Source organism: Salmo trutta, chromosome 14 (assembly GCF_901001165.1).
Source record: "Salmo trutta chromosome 14, fSalTru1.1, whole genome shotgun sequence".
In the NCBI taxonomy this organism is placed as follows: Eukaryota; Metazoa; Chordata; class Actinopteri; order Salmoniformes; family Salmonidae; genus Salmo; species Salmo trutta.
The window spans coordinates 79,220,507-79,239,147 of record NC_042970.1 but is presented as its reverse complement, the minus strand read 5'-3'; the positions used below and the strand labels follow the sequence as shown (position 1 = coordinate 79,239,147).

General features: G+C 44.1%; 2 protein-coding genes across 6 annotated transcripts in view; one reads left to right on the top strand and one right to left on the bottom strand.

Annotated features, from left to right (window-relative positions):
• The window catches only part of LOC115147519 (mitoferrin-2), a 16,661-nt gene extending 12,869 nt beyond the window's left edge, over positions 1 to 3,792 (bottom strand). The window contains exon 1 of the mRNA XM_029689758.1: positions 3,160 to 3,792. Coding sequence (XP_029545618.1) covers positions 3,160 to 3,504 — 345 coding nt within the window. The 5' untranslated portion in view covers positions 3,505 to 3,792. The remainder of the gene's footprint in view (positions 1 to 3,159) is intronic.
• LOC115147516 (ectonucleoside triphosphate diphosphohydrolase 7-like) lies at positions 1,896 to 18,641 on the top strand. 5 transcript variants are annotated; one of them, XM_029689749.1, is made up of 13 exons: positions 1,896 to 2,166; positions 6,117 to 6,225; positions 7,785 to 7,964; positions 8,167 to 8,372; positions 9,410 to 9,560; positions 9,736 to 9,839; positions 10,077 to 10,136; positions 12,423 to 12,574; positions 13,097 to 13,263; positions 14,177 to 14,501; positions 14,910 to 14,995; positions 17,177 to 17,338; positions 17,422 to 18,641. In XM_029689749.1, exons 2-13 carry the CDS (start codon positions 6,218 to 6,220, stop codon positions 17,636 to 17,638), a joined length of 1,818 nt encoding a protein of 605 aa, XP_029545609.1. In that variant the 5' UTR covers positions 1,896 to 2,166; positions 6,117 to 6,217; the 3' UTR covers positions 17,639 to 18,641. The 5 variants fall into 5 exon arrangements, with proteins under 5 accessions (XP_029545609.1, XP_029545611.1, XP_029545607.1 ...); XM_029689751.1 differs by lacking the exon at positions 1,896 to 2,166 and adding an exon at positions 4,240 to 4,500 and having other exon boundaries at positions 12,426 to 12,574; XM_029689747.1 differs by lacking the exon at positions 1,896 to 2,166 and adding an exon at positions 4,240 to 4,500.

Sequence of the window (18,641 nt, the reverse complement as noted above, 5' to 3'; positions counted from 1 at the left end):
ACAAAGGAAACCGCTCAGGGATTTCACAATGAGGCCAACGGTGACTTTAAAACAGGTGCAGAATTTAACGGCTGCGATAGAAGAAAACTGAAGATGGATCAACAAACTTGTAGTTACTCCACAATACTAACCTAAATGACAGAGTGAAAATAAGGATGCCTATACAGAATTAAAAACAATCCAAAACATGCATCCTGTTTGCAATAAGGCATTAAAGTAAAATTCCCCAAAAATGTGGTAATGAAATTAACTGTATGTCCTAATATAAAGCATTCAGTTTGGGGCAAATCCATCACAACACATACCTCACCGAGTACCACTTAATATTTTCAAGCATGGTGGTGGCTACATCATGTTATGGGTATGCTTGTCATTGGCAAGGAATAGGGAGTTTTTGGGGGGATAAAACTAAAGCAGAATAGAGCTAAGCACAAGCAAAAACCTATAGGAAAACCCTATTCAGTCTGCTGAGAGACAAATTCACCTTTCAGCAGGACAATAACCTAAAGCACAAGGCCAAATGTACACTGGAGTTGCTTACCAATATGATATAGAATGTTCCTGAGTGGCCTAGTTACAGTTTTGACTTAAAAATCATCTTGAAAATCTAAGGCAAGACCTGAAAATGGCTGTCTAGCAATGATAAACCACCAATTTGACTGAGCTGGAGAATTTTTTTAATAATACATGCTCTTAGAGACTTACCCAGAAAGACACACAGATATAACTACAGCCAAATGTCACTATAACATTTATTGACTCAGTGTTGTGACTACTTATGTAAAATGAGATATTTATGCATTTCATTTTCAATAAATTTGCAAACATCTCTAAGAACCTGTTTCACTTTGTCAATATGGGGTATTGTGTGTAGATGGGTGAGAATAAAGTAATTAAATCAATTTGGAATTTCAGTCTAACACAAAATGTGGAATAAGCCAAGAGGTATGAATTCTTCCTGAAGGCACTGTACATGACGGGCCTTATGGTTGGCCAGGGCTCCAAAGCTTTCAGCCATTAATAACTGATTTAAGGCAGACTGCCCAGGGACAAAAGCAGAGACCATGGTTGTACAGGACAGGGGTATTCTAGACCAAAGGGTATGTATGGGTGTACCATGGTTGTGCAGGACAGGGGTATTCTAGACCAAAGGGTATGTATGGGTGTACCATGGTTGTACAGGACAGGGGTATTCTAGACCAAAGGGTATGTATGGGTGTACCATGGTTGTACAGGACAGGGGTATTCTAGACCAAAGGGTATGTATGGGTGTACCATGGTTGTACAGGACAGGGGTATTCTAGACCAAAGGGTATGTATGGGTGTACCATGGTTGTACAGGACAGGGGTATTCTAGACCAAAGGGTATGTATGGGTGTACCATGGTTGTACAGGACAGGGGTATTCTAGACCAAAGGGTATGTATGGGTGTACCATGGTTGTACAGGACAGGGGTGGAAGCTTGAAGCCCGTGGAAGTCAGACTCTTACAGGATTCTTTATTAAAGGGCCAGTGCAGTCAAAATATTTTGTTTCCCTGTGTTTTACATCATATTGTACAGCAGCTGATGAAACTAACACCATAAAAAACTAAGTTATTTTGTGATGGTTGCTGGTTGAAAATACAATATAGCATTAGAATGTACAGTACCAGAGGCCACCAAAGTAGATAAAAATAAAAAGCTTAGCACCCCCAGCCCGGGGGAGCCTGCCTTGCTACTTTTTCTATTTGGCTGGCTACTCCATGTTCTTTCTGAAAACACTAGGTATTCTAGACCAAAGGGTCTATTATGATAGTATGGGGCAGGATTATAAAGTAACAGAGGTTATAGGTGTTCAGTTGAGATTCTCATTCTCACCCTACAACCTATTCATCTGTCCAGGTGGTGAGAGGTCAGGGGTGAGGACAGCCAACAGGTGCCAAACCCTGTTTAAACTCAAACTAGTTGGATCAGTCAGTGGCTGGACAAAGTTCAGATACACAACCTAGCTATGCAAATAGGGCACAGGATGAACCAAAAACTCCATGTTGAGTTGAGAATCAAATATATCTATTTTATAGAATGGATACCATTATCTGCAGTTCTGTTTCAGTGAACCCTCCAACGGTAATAACTCAAGGAAAAACTTCTAATCATGTGCAACAACAGCAGCCCAGCTGACATCAGTGAGTAGACAGAGGAGTCTATTGAGTGTCTCCAATCCAGGGCCTTGTGACCAACATACACTTTAACCAACACTAACCAAATACTTTCACCTTTCCAGAGGATTATGAAACAAAGTGGTGATTATGCAATGATCTAGCCTAGCTGGCTACAAATATGGATTTGATGACAGGCATAACAACCGTATGTGCCTTTATAGTATTAGCTAGTGTTGCTGCTCCAAAACAAACCTGTGTCATATAGTTAGATAGACAAGCTTCAATGCATTATAGTCGGGAGATTAGGGATGTATACAGTGTGAGGCAAGTGTGTACAACTAACGAGGCCCTACATAGGTATATAAGAGCACTTCGTGTGATACTTGGTTAGGTAGCTAACGTTTCATTACACACTTCTCAATGTACATATTTGCGACGTAACCTGGCTGGCTCCTGTCGTGTGCTAGCGCGCTGTCGGTCAGCTAACATTAGGAAGTTAGCTAACGCGGGTAATTATTAACCTTGGTTTAAAAGTACGACTACATTGAAAAATAAACTAAACTAGCAGCCTAAATCATTATTTTGCGACATGTCACTTTCACCGTCGCTAGTTAGCAACCTACTCGAGCTCAGGCTTGGGCCTACCAACGGAATTTGTGTCAACAACGGCTGAGATTCTGAATAACACGATTAGCTAACAAACAGTTAGCAATTTAAACAACTACTGGTGGCTCTTCTGACAACGTACATGTCACTGGGGAATGTGTATATGTGTTATTTTAGCAACACTTGTGTGAAGACGTGATGTATCTACATAATTAGTTAACTATTCCTCCCCTCTTTCCATTCTGAAATAATTGGGAACAGCTAGCTAGCCTCAGACACCGGTAACTGACGTTACAAGCTTAGCTACACAATAGCAATCAAGCGCCTGGCTAAAGGCGAATTTTTCATGTTGACTACTTAGCCAACATGTCATTAAGTAATTCGTTTTTTATTTAACCTTTGTTCTTTTACCTTAACACAGTCGATGGGATACATTAGGCAGTGTTCCATGATGCCAGCCACGGCGCCGGCTAACATGTGTGTACTGGTGGCTACACCCTGGGGGAGCCCCTCGTAGTCTATTTCGGTCTCCGTAGCAGACACCGTGGGCTCTGGGGCTGCTCGAAGTTGCAACACCGCAGCAAAGTCCGGTTCCGCTGTTATCCGTGGCGGTGACAGACCACCAACAAACCCCTCCGTAGCATCCAAAATCCTCCCGCTGAGCCATCGAATGTCTGCCCCTGCAGCTCCAGCAGTAACCCCGGCATCGACGCTTGGTGTGTCCACCCGCCTGGACACGAAACCATTCGCTTCCATGCAGAGACGATATAGTTAAATCCAAGTTGCGCGGTTATTCCTCGGTGTCTCCTCTTCTCAAAGTCGACACTTTCGCCGCCAATATCTTGTGGGTTGTCGAGGGTAGCTCTAGCCGAGAACGGGCCCCACCAGACCGACACTGTGACTCAAGGGGAGGCTAAAGTCGGCAAGGGGAATAATGCACTTGGCGGACTGGAGAGGGCTTGTCAGTGAGTCACTCCGGAAACGGTTACATGATTGTGTACTTCATCAGTCAATCCTTATGAAATATAGGATGAATCCCAGCGATTGGCTGATTTGCCGTGTAATTATTCATAAAATAAGGCGGGAATAGACCAAAGGGGAGGGATGTGGAAGGTCGGCAATGGTGTGGCAGTGACAATTTTATAAGCTCCATTTTCGTAACCACAGCAGTCACATGTTTTACTGCAGTTGTTGCCGAATCCAGGGTATGTGTAATCACCACCAAGGTCAATCATTTGATTCCAATGACATGCATCAGCGCGTATTGCTAACAGGGTTTAGCTATATTAAAATGTGTCCCCAACACTGGCTTCGAAGGTCATCACTGTTCTGTCCACTGTGAAATTACTGCGTGAAATGATGCATGACAGGCTCACTGTGCATGCAATGGAAGCGATGCAAGAATGTAAATGTAGGCAGATAAATAATACATATCAAAAGATATATAACAGCTATAGATTTTAAACTAACCAATATCAATATGCATTGGTCAAACATGATTGTACAAATCGCACGCACCACACGGGGGCATCATTCAGCACATTGGACAGCGCCGTGTTCCGTGACGTGGCCACGTCGGATACCGGAAGATACGTCATCTGATGGATTTAAATGTTTTTTTATTTTATTTTCCTGGATGAAGATTAATCTCGTTCGAAGAAAATTGATTTTGTCGTTAATCTGTGATTCAGGGGTAGGATCCACCCGTGATTAAAACGACTGGTATGACGGCCAGCGTTAATTTGTATCAAAGTGAGTTTGGTACGGTGACAATGTCACAATGTATGGCTATATCTAGCCACCTGGCTACAGCTGTAACATTCACCGGAAGCCGGTTAGTTATCAGTATTGTTGTTCTAGTTTTAGTTAATCCAAATCGCAATGTCAATACAAATTCTCTGCACAGGCCACATATTCATTCTTTGTTAAATTGCAACCAGTGGGTGAATTGAGATTAGTTTAGCTTGTAGAGCTAACAATTTACTGGCAAGTAATACATCTTACATAACGTAAAACACTGTTTAAATAATAGATGAACTAATTGGCAGAGCAACTGGGGGGGTGTAAAGTATGGTATGTAATAATGTGTGGATGACCATCTATTTCGTATGATATTTTACGAATTGCAATTCGTTAGCTAGGTGGCTAACGTTAGCTAGGCTAGAAGTTAGGGTTAGGTGTAAAGTTAAATGGTAAGTGGAAGGGTTAGCTAACATGCAAAGTAGCTAATGGTAGTAAGTACTTGCAAAGTTGCCTAAACATCAAACTGTTGCCATGGTTTCTCCATGGATAATCAGTTTGAAAGAAGTCGCTGTAAAAAAGACTCCATAGTCTCTACAAGCCAGAATGTTGATAAAAAATGTATTTGAGGTTACTTTACAGGTTGTCCTTTGAACGGAAAGTAGTGGGGATCAAATGTACACAGTAAAGTATTGTTAAATAAATAAAATACAATTGTTTACCCGAGTTTTTGCGGCACTGGAAGGTTCTGTCATGTGTATTTTCCATCTCCTGACATATTTCACGTGATGCACAAAATGTAAACAATAGCCGAATGTAACCAAACATTATAGACCAAAGCACATTCCCTCACAATCAGCTGTAAGTGCTTGTGAAATTTGCCAACTGATTGCGTGGGACAACATTCAGTCTGTGCTTCGGTTAAACTTGGCCGTTGTTGACATTTTGTGCTAGTTGCGTGCGAATTGCGTCTGCATTGAAAATACAAACTGATATACAGACCAGCGTACAGAAAGTCTAGTTAATAACACTATTTTGTACATATTTTGCTTCAGATTACCTTCTACATAAGGATAAATCAGCAGACAACCGGTAATGTGCATTCAAATATTTTTTTCTTTCAACATTCTGACTTGTGATGGGACTGTTCACAAAAAGTGAGCCTACATGTTTACGACAAGAAAGGAGTCTACTTCTCTCATATTCATAGAGGCTAAAGTTGTCCGTGATGAGATTCGAACGCGCAACCTTTGGGTTGCTGGAAGTTCGCGTTCTACGCCCACCCTGACCAACCACACTTTTTGTTTTTTCCTTATGTTACCATACCAAACGTAACATATCATACTAATTTGAGTTGCCCAGGTTTTCGTTTACTATGTTACGTCTAGTGTATGAGACCAGTCTGGGCAGAGGTAGGAGGGTGCGTTTCTACTGCACATGCATGTACTGTATCTATTCCTGTTGACACTGCTTGAACTCAACATTATCTAGCTAGTTGGCTGTTCCTTGGTGCCTCTGATTTACAAATGATAGGCCTAGCTACCTATGTTTCATGTCCACAACTAACTTGAAGGGATACATGGTGACTGACTTTTCTTCCGACGTGACTATCTCTATGTCCTCTCCAGATCACCAGGGGAAAGCAACACCTGGCTCCACGCAGTACGTTCCCAACCATGAGGAGGTGACAGCCAGCTAACTCTGCTGCTAGGTCTTGCTGCTTGGACATATGGCAAGGTAACACACACTTTATTTGTGGGTTGTATTATTAGCCAATCTAGCTCAAATCTCCAACCTTGTAGGATAACCATCCATCGAAATACAGGGATATGTCTAGAGCTGGATCGGGGGTGGTGTGTCTAGAGCTGGAACGGGGGTGGTGTGTCTAGAGCTGGACCGGGGGTGGTGTGTCTAGAGCTGGACCGGGGGTGGTGTGTCTAGAGCTGGACCGGGGGTGGTGTGTCTAGAGCTGGACCGGGGGTGGTGTGTCTAGAGCTAGACCGGGGGTGGTGTGTCTAGAGCTAGACCGGGGGTGGTGTGTCTAGAGCTAGACCGGGGGTGGTGTGTCTAGAGCTAGACCGGGGGTGGTGTGTCTAGAGCTAGACCGGGGGTGGTGTGTCTAGAGCTAGACCGGGGGTGGTGTGTCTAGAGCTAGACCGGGGGTGGTGTGTCTAGAGCTAGACCGGGGGTGGTGTGTCTAGAGCTAGACCGGGGGTGGTGTGTCTAGAGCTAGACCGGGGGTGGTGTGTCTAGAGCTGGACCGGGGGTGGTGTGTCTAGAGCTGGACCGGGGGTGGTGTGTCTAGAGCTGGACCGGGGGTGGTGTGTCTAGAGCTGGACCGGGGGTGTCTGTCTAGAGCTGGACCGGGGGTGGTGTGTCTAGAGCTGGACCGGGGGTGGTGTGTCTAGAGCTGGACCGGGGGTGGTGTGTCTAGAGCTGGACCGGGGGTGGTGTGTCTAGAGCTGGACCGGGGGTGGTGTGTCTAGAGCTGGACCGGGGGTGGTGTGTCTAGAGCTGGACCGGGGGTGGTGTGTCTAGAGCTGGACCGGGGGTGGTGTGTCTAGAGCTGGACCGGGGGTGGTGTGTCTAGAGCTGGACCGGGGGTGGTGTGTCTAGAGCGGACCGGGGGTGGTGTGTCTAGAGCTGGACCGGGGGTGGTGTGTCTAGAGCTGGACCGGGGGTGGTGTGTCTAGAGCTGGACCGGGGGTGGTGTGTCTAGAGCTGGACCGGGGGTGGTGTGTCTAGAGCTGGACCGGGGGTGGTGTGTCTAGAGCTGGACCGGGGGTGGTGTGTCTAGAGCTGGACCGGGGGGGGTGTGTCTAGAGCTGGACCGGGGGTGGTGTGTCTAGAGCTGGACCGGGGGGTGGTGTGTCCTAGAGCTGGACCGGGGGTGGTGTGTCTAGAGCTGGACCGGGGTGGTGTGTCTAGAGCTGGACCGGGGGTGGTGTGTCTAGAGCTGGACCGGGGGTGGTGTGTCTAGAGCTAGACCGGGGGTGGTGTGTCTAGAGCTAGACCGGGGTTGGTGTGTCCATAAACTCTCTTCCCAGGTGGTGGATCAGAGAGGATATAAAAAAAAATTGAACAAAAACTGAATCGGCACACTGGTATAATAATGGTCTTAAAGGACAATGTCAGCATGTGTTTAGGTGAAGAGGTCTAATGTTTATGATTGTTTGAAATGTTACCACAGTGTTATGTTATACAGAACTAGTAATGCAATAACTGCGCGTGTCCATGCGTTATGTTGTTGTAGGCTATATCTATGAAAGTAATGAAAACCTCCCCTCCTCCTCCAGGATCACTTTCTCATGCCTGCCAGCCTCCTGGTACTGCAGTGTGTCCTTGCTGTCTCTGGGCTGTGTTCCCAGGCAAAGGGCCTTCTTCCTGGTGTTCCTCACCTGCTCTGCCCTGGTTTTCCTGGGGGTCTACCAGACTGAGCTCTGGGGGCCCCAGCGCCACAGGGGACAGGTCAACAAGTGAGTGAGACGTCAGATGAACGGACAGACAGAATGACAAAGAGAGAGCGAGAGACAAACAGGCGCACACAAACAAAAACAAACACAACAGGCAAAGTGTTTGCACTGTACTACTACTAAGTCAACCCAGACTCTGCATTCATAGTGTAATTGTATGGTGTCTAACATGTTTCTCTCTCCATCTCCCCCCCGCTACCCCTAGATACCTCTCATCTGTGGAGACCATGGAGGCTACCGATGTCACCAACGCAGCTCTAAACTATGGGATCGTGGTGGACTGCGGCAGCAGCGGCTCCAGGGTGTATGTGTACTACTGGCCCCCTCACCATGGAAACCTCCACACCCTGCTGGACATCAGGCAGATGAGGGACCACGACCGCCACCCTGTGGTCAAGAAGATCAAACCTGGTGAGGAGGGTTAGGCCAGGAAAGAGTGGAGGTACAATAACAGCAGAGAACAACCGAACTGTTGAATGACCAGGAGAAAAGGATGTTATCCTCACCAATGCCGTTGCCACATCACAGCAGAAACACGTTGTCTTTACTCTGTCAGATGCCCCTCTACGTCTTCACCTCTGGTACAGAGCGAGCTAAGATACAGTAGCTAATTACCTGTGCCAAAATACAGGAAACGCCAACAGAATTTGTCTTAGTAGGGTGTTGAGCCATTACAACTGCCAGAACAGATTCTACAATCTGTGTCTGGAACTCTACTGGAGGGATCTTCCATTAGAAATTCCTTAATTTTATGTTTTTGGTGGTGGTGGAAAACGCTGTCTCAGGTGCATCCCAAGAATCTCCCATAAGTGTTCAATTGGGTTGAGATCTGAACACACACACACACTTTAAACCCACTAAGCTCCTTTGGGACCCCTTTTTCAATGTCACTGAGAGCCTCTTGTTCTAGCCATGGTAGCCAAAATAATGAGCAACTGGGTGTTTTTCTACATGACCCTAAGCATGATGGGATGTTAATTGCTTAATTAACTCAGGAACCACATTTGGGTGGAAGCACCTGCTCTCGGTATACTTTGTGTCCCTCATTTACTCAAGTGTTTCCTTTTTATTTTGGTAGTTACCTACATGTTCACCATGTATGGGGGCTTGGTACCCCAGAATAAGTTAGCTGTCACACAGTGTGGAGGGTTTCTACCTGTGTTTTCCCATGTTGTCAGGCCACACGTACACATGTCCTCAACCTGCTCGTTATCTCAACATTCTTTCCATTACCTCCTATTGGCCTGATACCTGAACACACTGGGACTGAGTAGGACCACAATTGCTAAGCAGTTAGCAGCTGCTTTGTTCCCACTAAATGAACAGTAGAATTTACAGTAGAAATAGTAAATCTGTCCTGTTACACCCCAGCCAAGGCCACTATCTCCTCCTCAACTCAGCTATCGCTAAGCTCTCTCGCTTCTCTCTTTCTCTCCTTTCCTCTCCAGGTATTTCCACCATGGCGCTGAGCCCAGCCAAGGCCAGTGACTACCTCCACCCCCTCCTTTCCTTCGCTGCCACCCATGTCCCCAGGAAGAAACACAAGGAAACTCCTCTCTATATCCTCTGTACTGCTGGCATGAGACTGCTGCCTGAGAGGTAGGCCTCAGCCCTCCACCTCCACTTTGTCAGGGTTCAAGGGTCAGCTGGGGGTCAAGCACAGGATCCCCCCTAGAGATCTGTGGGAGGTTTAGGGCATTGATTTATACATCTCTAACAGCGGTTTAAAAAGTGTGTTTATTTCTCCCCATGTCACTTCCCTCCCCCATCCCAGTCAGCAGGCTGCTATCCTGGAGGACCTGGTAAGAGATGTTCCAGTGGAGTTTGACTTCCTGTTCTCCAGCTCCCATGCAGAGGTGATCTCTGGGAAACAGGAAGGTGAGACAGAGAGCTGTGAGCCTGATGGGAATAGGGTACAGTTATACCTAGACACTGATCGATTCCTGGGATCACACATACATAAACTGTATCCATGCTTGACTAAGTGGCTTTTGATAAGTGTCTGCTGAATGTGTATATATTGGTGTGAAAAAAGGCCAAATGCTCTAATATACTGCACCTGTCCTCTGTGTGTGTTTTGTGGCGTTAATGTTAACACTGTCTTTCTGCCCACAGGTGTGTATGCATGGATTGGTATTAACTTTGTGTTGGGACGCTTTGACCATGCAGAGTATGGTGAGTGTGAGGATATGGCTTCGTTGATGATGTCACTTGTTTGTCCACTGCAAAGGATGAGGCTGGATTTTATATAGAGTTATGGCTTAGCTGTAGGCCTGAAACATATCGGTAGCCACCATTTTATAGGGCGTTAGATGCCACACATGGCGGCTATACCCGTGTCTCAAGGCTAGTTTTTTAAGGCCTTCGCAGATGACGATTTTAGCCATGTTATGCCACGATTTTGCCGTCCCAAACAAAAGGTTCACGTCGTGGGCAAATTCTTAGGTCGTAAACGATTATCGGCCGTCTTGGCTCATTCAGTGTGACCGGGTCTAGTAAGTAACGCCACGTGCGGTCGTAGGCTCTGACAAAGTTCTAGCAGTGTCAGAATTGATTTGCCTTTATCGTATAGTGTGGGGGTGTTACGAGCTCATCCCGGTGACCGACCAATAGGAACACGGCCGGCACTGAGTATGCACACAATGCTATTATTGTGAATGGTCAGATGAATATAATAGTTTCATTTAAACGTTTAGCCTACATGCGCCGTAAGAAGAACGGTTTTCCTGATAATCCTGTTTACATGGACACATCTGAAATCAGGCTGCCTGATGGCCATTTTCAGCATTTATCAATCAAAATAAACGTTCTACCACAGCGTGTTATTTTGGGGAAGCCTATTTGATTCTGAGTTCGAACATAAAGTTTGTATGCGAAAACTATTTCTAAGATGCATAGGGGGAGAGCCAGGGCGAAAGTAACACAGAAGCTATAAGGACGTAGTGAAGTCAGCACGTTCCTAATGCAGAGGATGAGCTCCCTGCAAAATAACAACCCAGTCTGAAAATGTTTCGCCGAGTTATTAACAAAAAGTGGTTTTGAGTGATGTTTAAAAATACCGACCCGGAAGTGTTTTCCGGCTGTAGAGTTGTTTAGGGGTTTTAAGGTTCCAAACATATTTATTTTACATTTACATACATTTAGCAGACGCTCTTATCCAGAGCGACTTCCATATTGGTGCATTCACCTTATGATATCCAGTGGAACAACCACTTTACAATAGTACATCTATATCTTTTTTGGGGGGGGTTTAGAAGGATTACTTTATTTTAACTTCTAAGCACAGGCCATTGTCTCTTCCTCTAGTTAATATTGCTTTTATAATGTTAGCAAAATATTTTAACATGTGACGGACTGTTTGAAAATGATATGACATCATTACAATTCTGCCTTAATCAATTGACTTGACGGATCAGCTTTTCACGTAAACTTTTATCGGCAGGTTAGTGGTTAAAAATGTATATCTTATATATATTCTGGTGGTCAGTTACCTTCTGTCACGCCATGGAAATGTGATGAGCATGATGATCTTTCCGTTTGTGAAGAGAATGAAGTCGTTTATTCGATCAAGACACGAGAAGCGCGCATGACAAGGACAGCTGCAGCGCACCTGATTGGTAGAGCTAATCATGAATAGTCACTGATTATTGTGAACAACATCTACTACGGACCATTAAAGTGAGATGAGAAAATGATGGTTAATATAGTTATTATGTGATCCATTTTAGTCCCATTTTTAATATTGTGGTTGGTTAATTTTCAGAAATTACGAACCTATAGCATTAATTATTAAAATCGACACAAACATGAAATGATGGCCGATGGTACGTTTGTTGAAACTAGGAACATGGAGATAAGATACTGTAGATATTGTGCACTTCTCCCCAGCTGTTATTTCCATACCAAAGCTGTGTTACTCCCTCCCTGTTGGCAGGTACAAAAGTAATGTTGGGGTAGTTCTGTGTTCTCTGTCTATTTCATTTCAACTAATTTACCCTAGAAGTGCTATTACAGTTGCTAATGGTAGAGGACATATATAAGTTGTGTGTCATAAAATATGGTGTCTCTAGCTCTATCGATCTCTGAGTAATTGGGGAAAAAAACAGTGTTACTTTCGTCCCGGTTCTCCCTTACTTTCAGTTTTTACTAACTCACTTCACTCACATGCGCAAATCAAATACAGAACTGAAGCAAGTTGTAAAATCTGGCCAGGATGATATTTTTATTTGGTAACATTGCGCAGTGTGACATGATAATCGTAAAAGACTGAATCTGACTAGCTAATTATGATGATGAACCAGATTTGACAGCATCTGATTGTTTGTTTGCCAAAGGGTGATGCCGGGGTTTGTATATATGGACATGCATTTTCCTTTTGAACAGACTGGATAAAAAATGTAATGCGTACCTACATTTGACCGGTTACCCACCTGACTGACACTCAATTCTTACTTTTCCTAGAAGATGATGCAATGGTGGAGGTCACTACAGGGTCACAGAACCATCACCCAATTAGCCGGCGGCGTACGGTGGGCATCATGGACATGGGCGGAGCCTCGCTGCAGATAGCCTATGAGGTGCCTAGCGCGGTCCACTTCAGTTCACCTGAACAGGTAAGGAAGGATCCACCTGAGAGCTAGTATTCTCTAGCGTTCTCATTCTATTTGTGTGGTATGACTGGCTGTTGTGTATACTGGTAGGCCTAATGTTAGGGTTTAGTAAACCATACCATGTATTGGAGATAATGTCTGCGTCCTGATTCTCCACACCAGGGTCGTATTCATTAGGGCACACCGTAGAGAAACGTTTTGTAACGGAAAAATGAACATGAGCATTTCTTATTGGACACATTCAGGTAGTCCTCTGTTTCCATGTGTTTTCTTCCATTTGGTGCCTTTATGAATCTCCCATTTATCGCAAATAATTTAACGCCAAGATCTTTACAAAGCTATTATTAAAGGAGTAGGGTGAAGTTGCTACTGATCTTGGGCCAGTTTAGCATTTTCCGCACTAAGGGTTAAGGTTAGAATTGGGAAGGGGAAGCTGATTCTAGATAGGTACCTAGGGGAAACTTCACCCCAGAGCATGATTTTATGGTTGAAGTCATGTATGTGGTTGTCTGTCTTCCTCCACAGGAGGAGTCTGGTAAGAGCCTGCTGGCAGAGTTTAACCTGGGCTGTGATTCAGAGCACACACAGCACGTCTACCGTGTATATGTCACCACATTCCTGGGCTTCGGGGGGAACATGGCTCGACAACGCTACGAAGACCAGCTGGTCAACTCAACCATCACCAAGAACAGGTAGGACCGGCAGGGGGACACACACACGGACGCAGAGAGAGCAAGACACATATATATATATATATATATATATACATACATACAGTGTCTTTGGAAAGTATTCAGACCCCTTGACTTTTTTTCTTAATCAATCTACACACAATACCCCATAATGATAAAGCAAACAGGTTTTTAGAAATGTTTGCTAAGTTATAAAAAATTTGTGGCGTAAAGATACTTTAAAGTACTACTTAAAGTAGTTTTTTTGGGTGTCTGTACTTTACTTTACTATTTATATTTTTAACTACTTTCACTTTTACTTCACTACATTTCTAAAGAAAATAATGTACTTTTTACTCCATACATTTTCCCTGACATCCAAAAGTATTAATTACATTTAGAAAATGGTCCAATTCACACACTTATCAAGAGAACATCCCTGGTCATCCCTACTGCCTCTGATCTGACGGACTCACTAAACACAAATGCTTTGTTTGTAAGTTATGTCTGAGTGTTGGAGTGTACCCCTGGCTATCCTTAAAAAAAGAAAATGGTACTCGTCTGGTATGCTTAATATAAGGAATGTGAAATGATTTATGTTTTTACTTTTGATACTTAAGTATATTTAAAACCAAATAATTGTTGACTTTTACTCAAGTAGTATTTTATTAATTTATTAATTTATTTTGAATACATTTTAGAATAAGGCTGTAATGTAACAAAATATGGAAAATGTCAAGGGGTCTGAATACTTACCAAAGGCACTGTACATACGTACATACATACATACATACATACATACAGACACATTCACACTTGCATAAACCTTCTTAAATTCATCAACTTCATCTCAACACCTTGAGTGTGAGAAGTCAATGATTGATTGATCGACTGACTATCCCTTCCTTCATGTCACTTCCTGGTTGTCCTCCAGGCTGACAGGCGATCAGACAGGCATGATGGAAGCCACGCCCCTTACGGACCCGTGCCTCCCTGTCGGCCTATCAGACGTGGTGCGTCGGTATGGGCGTGCGGTCCACCTGAGAGGGCAGGGGGACTGGGCGCGGTGCCAGGGGGCAGTCAGGCCTTTCCTGGGTCTCCACAATGGCACCATGGGATCCCCCAGGGGGGTGTACCAGGCCCCCATTGACTACAGCAACTCAGAGTTCTACGGCTTCTCTGAGTTCTTCTACTGCACCGAGGATGTACTGAGGATGGGGGGACCGTACGACAGCGCCAAGTACTCCAAGGCTGCCACGGTAACCACAGCTCATCATTCTAGAACTTATCATGATCAGATATTCTAGACCTGGGTTTCCTCTGTCATTACCTAGGCAGGTTAGGTTTCTCCCCAGCTAGCTCTCTTGGTCCTGATTTTTTTTTCAACAAAAAATATGTTTCCTTGGTACCTTTCTGTGCACTGCCTAAGAAATCTAAGGGAAAATATTGGTTTTGTGAAAGGCAAGAAAATTACTTGTTTGTCATTCTTTTCAAGTTAGCCTGGTACCAGTCTGTGTCGTCACGCCACTCCTTGTCAGGTTTGGCATGATGAGGAGTTGGAACGATAGCACAAACAGATCTGGGAACAGGCTGTCTTTTAAGCTCTTATATCGCCAAGAGATCTTTCCAGGAAGTAACTCCGTTCTCTCCTGTCGGTCTGTCTGCAGGACTATTGTGCCACCAAGTGGTCAACCCTGACGAAGCGTCTAGACAGCAAGCTGTTCTCTAAACAAGCGGACTCCTCCAGACTGAAGTAAGAAACCCAGTTACCCTGTCTACTGCTGTACTCCATATGTCTAATAGATATTCATCTACTACCATCTGTAAACCCAGTTACCCTGTCTACTGCTGTACTCCATATGTCTAATAGATATTCATCTACTACCATCTGTAAACCCAGTTACCCTGTCTACTGCTGTACTCCATATGTCTAATAGATATTCATCTACTACCATCTGTAAACCCAGTTACCCTGTCTACTGCTGTACTCCATATGTCTAATAGATATTCATCTACTACCATCTGTAAACCCAGTTACCCTGTCTACTGCTGTACTCCATATGTCTAATAGATATTCATCTACTACCATCTGTAAACCCAGTTACCCTGTCTACTGCTGTACTCCATATGTCTAATAGATATTCATCTACTACCATCTGTAAACCCAGTTACCCTGTCTACTGCTGTACTCCATATGTCTAATAGATATTCATCTACTACCATCTGTAAACCCAGTTACCCTGTCTACTGCTGTACTCCATATGTCTAATAGATATTCATCTACTACCATCTGTAAACCCAGTTACCCTGTCTACTGCTGTACTCCATATGTCTAATAGATATTCATCTACTACCATCTGTAAACCCAGTTACCCTGTCTACTGCTGTACTCCATATGTCTAATAGATATTCATCTACTACCATCTGTAAACCCAGTTACCCTGTCTACTGCTGTACTCCATATGTCTAATAGATATTCATCTACTACCATCTGTAAACCCAGTTACCCTGTCTACTGCTGTACTCCATATGTCTAATAGATATTCATCTACTACCATCTGTAAACCCAGTTACCCTGTCTACTGCTGTACTCCATATGTCTAATAGATATTCATCTACTACCATCTGTAAACCCAGTTACCCTGTCTACTGCTGTACTCCATATGTCTAATAGATATTCATCTACTACCATCTGTAAACCCAGTTACCCTGTCTACTGCTGTACTCCATATGTCTAATAGATATTCATCTACTACCATCTGTAAACCCAGTTACCCTGTCTACTGCTGTACTCCATATGTCTAATAGATATTCATCTACTACCATCTGTAAACCCAGTTACCCTGTCTACTGCTGTACTCCATATGTCTAATAGATATTCATCTACTACCATCTGTAAACCCAGTTACCCTGTCTACTGCTGTACTCCATATGTCTAATAGATATTCATCTACTACCATCTGTAAACCCAGTTACCCTGTCTACTGCTGTACTCCATATGTCTAATAGATATTCATCTACTACCATCTGTAAACCCAGTTACCCTGTCTACTGCTGTACTCCATATGTCTAATAGATATTCATCTACTACCATCTGTAAACCCAGTTACCCTGTCTACTGCTGTACTCCATATGTCTAATAGATATTCATCTACTACCATCTGTAAACCCAGTTACCCTGTCTACTGCTGTACTCCATATGTCTAATAGATATTCATCTACTACCATCTGTAAACCCAGTTACCCTGTCTACTGCTGTACTCCATATGTCTAATAGATATTCATCTACTACCATCTGTAAACCCAGTTACCCTGTCTACTGCTGTACTCCATATGTCTAATAGATATTCATCTACTACCATCTGTAAACCCAGTTACCCTGTCTACTGCTGTACTCCATATGTCTAATAGATATTCATCTACTACCATCTGTAAACCCAGTTACCCTGTCTACTGCTGTACTCCATATGTCTAATAGATATTCATCTACTACCATCTGTAAACCCAGTTACCCTGTCTACTGCTGTACTCCATATGTCTAATAGATATTCATCTACTACCATCTGTAAACCCAGTTACCCTGTCTACTGCTGTACTCCATATGTCTAATAGATATTCATCTACTACCATCTGTAAACCCAGTTACCCTGTCTACTGCTGTACTCCATATGTCTAATAGATATTCATCTACTACCATCTGTAAACCCAGTTACCCTGTCTACTGCTGTACTCCATATGTCTAATAGATATTCATCTACTACCATCTGTAAACTCAGTTACCCTGTCTACTGCTGTACTCCATATGTCTAATAGATATTCATCTACGTCCATCTGTCTGGAAATGGAAATGCCTATCTAATAAAAACAGAATGCATATTGAGCATACCTTACCTCAGCATACCTCACCTCATCCACCACCTCTCTCCCTGTCCAGGTACCAGTGTTTTAAGTCAGCCTGGATGTTCCAGGTGCTCCACTCAGGCTTCAGGTTCCCTAAGGACTACCCCGGCCTGAAGACTGCTCAGCTGGTCTATGACAAGGAGGTGCAGTGGACCCTGGGAGCCATCCTGTTTAAGACACGCTTCCTGCCTCTCAGGTCAGTAGACACTTCTTGTGTGTGTGTCTGTCTGTGTTTTGTCTGTTATTAATCTATCTCTCTCTCTCTCTCCTCTCTAACAGGGACCTCCAGGCAGAGTCATTTAAACAGGGCCACTCCAACTGGCTGCGTTCCTCCTTCGTCTACAACCACTACCTGTTTTTTGCCTGTATCCTGGTGGTCCTGCTGGCCATTCTGCTGTACATCCTCCGCCTCCGCAGGATCCACCAGCGAGAACAGAGGCAGGCTGAGGCCCTGGACCTGCTCTGGGTGGAGGAGGGGGAGGCTCTGCTGGCCTGATCCAGGATCAGTTTAGACTCTGAATCTTTCTTGACCTGAGGCCTTGGGTGTGGTCGGGGTTAATGATCTAGGATGAGTCGTGATGCTCTAAGTAACTGGTGTTCATAGCCTGGTATGCACAGCTCTAGGATCAATCTTTCACCATCTGAGTTGTAGGCTTGACTGGTGCGCTTGACTGGTGCGCTCTATGTTAAGAGGCACTGATCTAGGATCAGATTATCAACCGCAAATCATGACCTTGACTGTGACCAACGGCCTGTTGGGACAATGATCTAGGACCAGCTTAGTCACGCTGAATCATAATGTTGACTATTGGCTAGAAATGCAATAGCAACGTCATCCTACAACGAAGGTTTGAATTATGGGGATGCTGGACACTCCCATTTTTTTACAAATCTTTACACCACAGATACAGATATCAACGTTGACCTGACCGTGAGCTCCCTCGTAAAACAGAAAATGTCAACCAAGGTCCAAATCACTATTTATAGTAACCTCTGACCTAGAGTGTTGATGTAAACATAAGTAGGAGGGGCCATATAACTGGAACCTTCAAAAGGGGGAGGAGAATTGCAGGATGTGGGCGAAACATCGTAAAGGGAAAACTGTGGATCGTTAAAACAACGAAACAGAGGAAAATCCCAATAGGTGAAAGACTGAGGACTGAGCCATTCTATTTCTATTGTAGATAATTCACTGTTGCAGAGGGACCACTGTATTGGCCATTTTGTGTGAAGGAAGGTGAAGCTTGACGTTTGAGGCTGAAGTTGCCCTTAACCACAGATCTAGAATCAAGTAACCTAATCCTAACCTTAACCATTAGGGGGATGCAAATAAAATCTGACCCTGTATCTGTGGTTAGGGGTAACTTCTAGCTACTCTTTGATGAAAAGGGTGCCTCTATGATTGTCTGTTTGGACAGTATTGTAACCATGACGATACAAACTGTATCTGACCAGTATACTTCCTGTAAATCTCACAAACAGGAACTGCATTAATTCCT

What these genes read in the sequence shown, in the direction of transcription:
- LOC115147516 (XM_029689749.1), top strand. An exon ending in ATGAGACTGCTGCCTGAGAG is followed by an intron (nt 9,561 to 9,735) that starts GTAGGCCTCAGC and finishes CCCCCATCCCAG; the next exon opens with TCAGCAGGCTGCTATCCTGG. An exon ending in ACACGCTTCCTGCCTCTCAG is followed by an intron (nt 17,339 to 17,421) that starts GTCAGTAGACAC and finishes CCTCTCTAACAG; the next exon opens with GGACCTCCAGGCAGAGTCAT.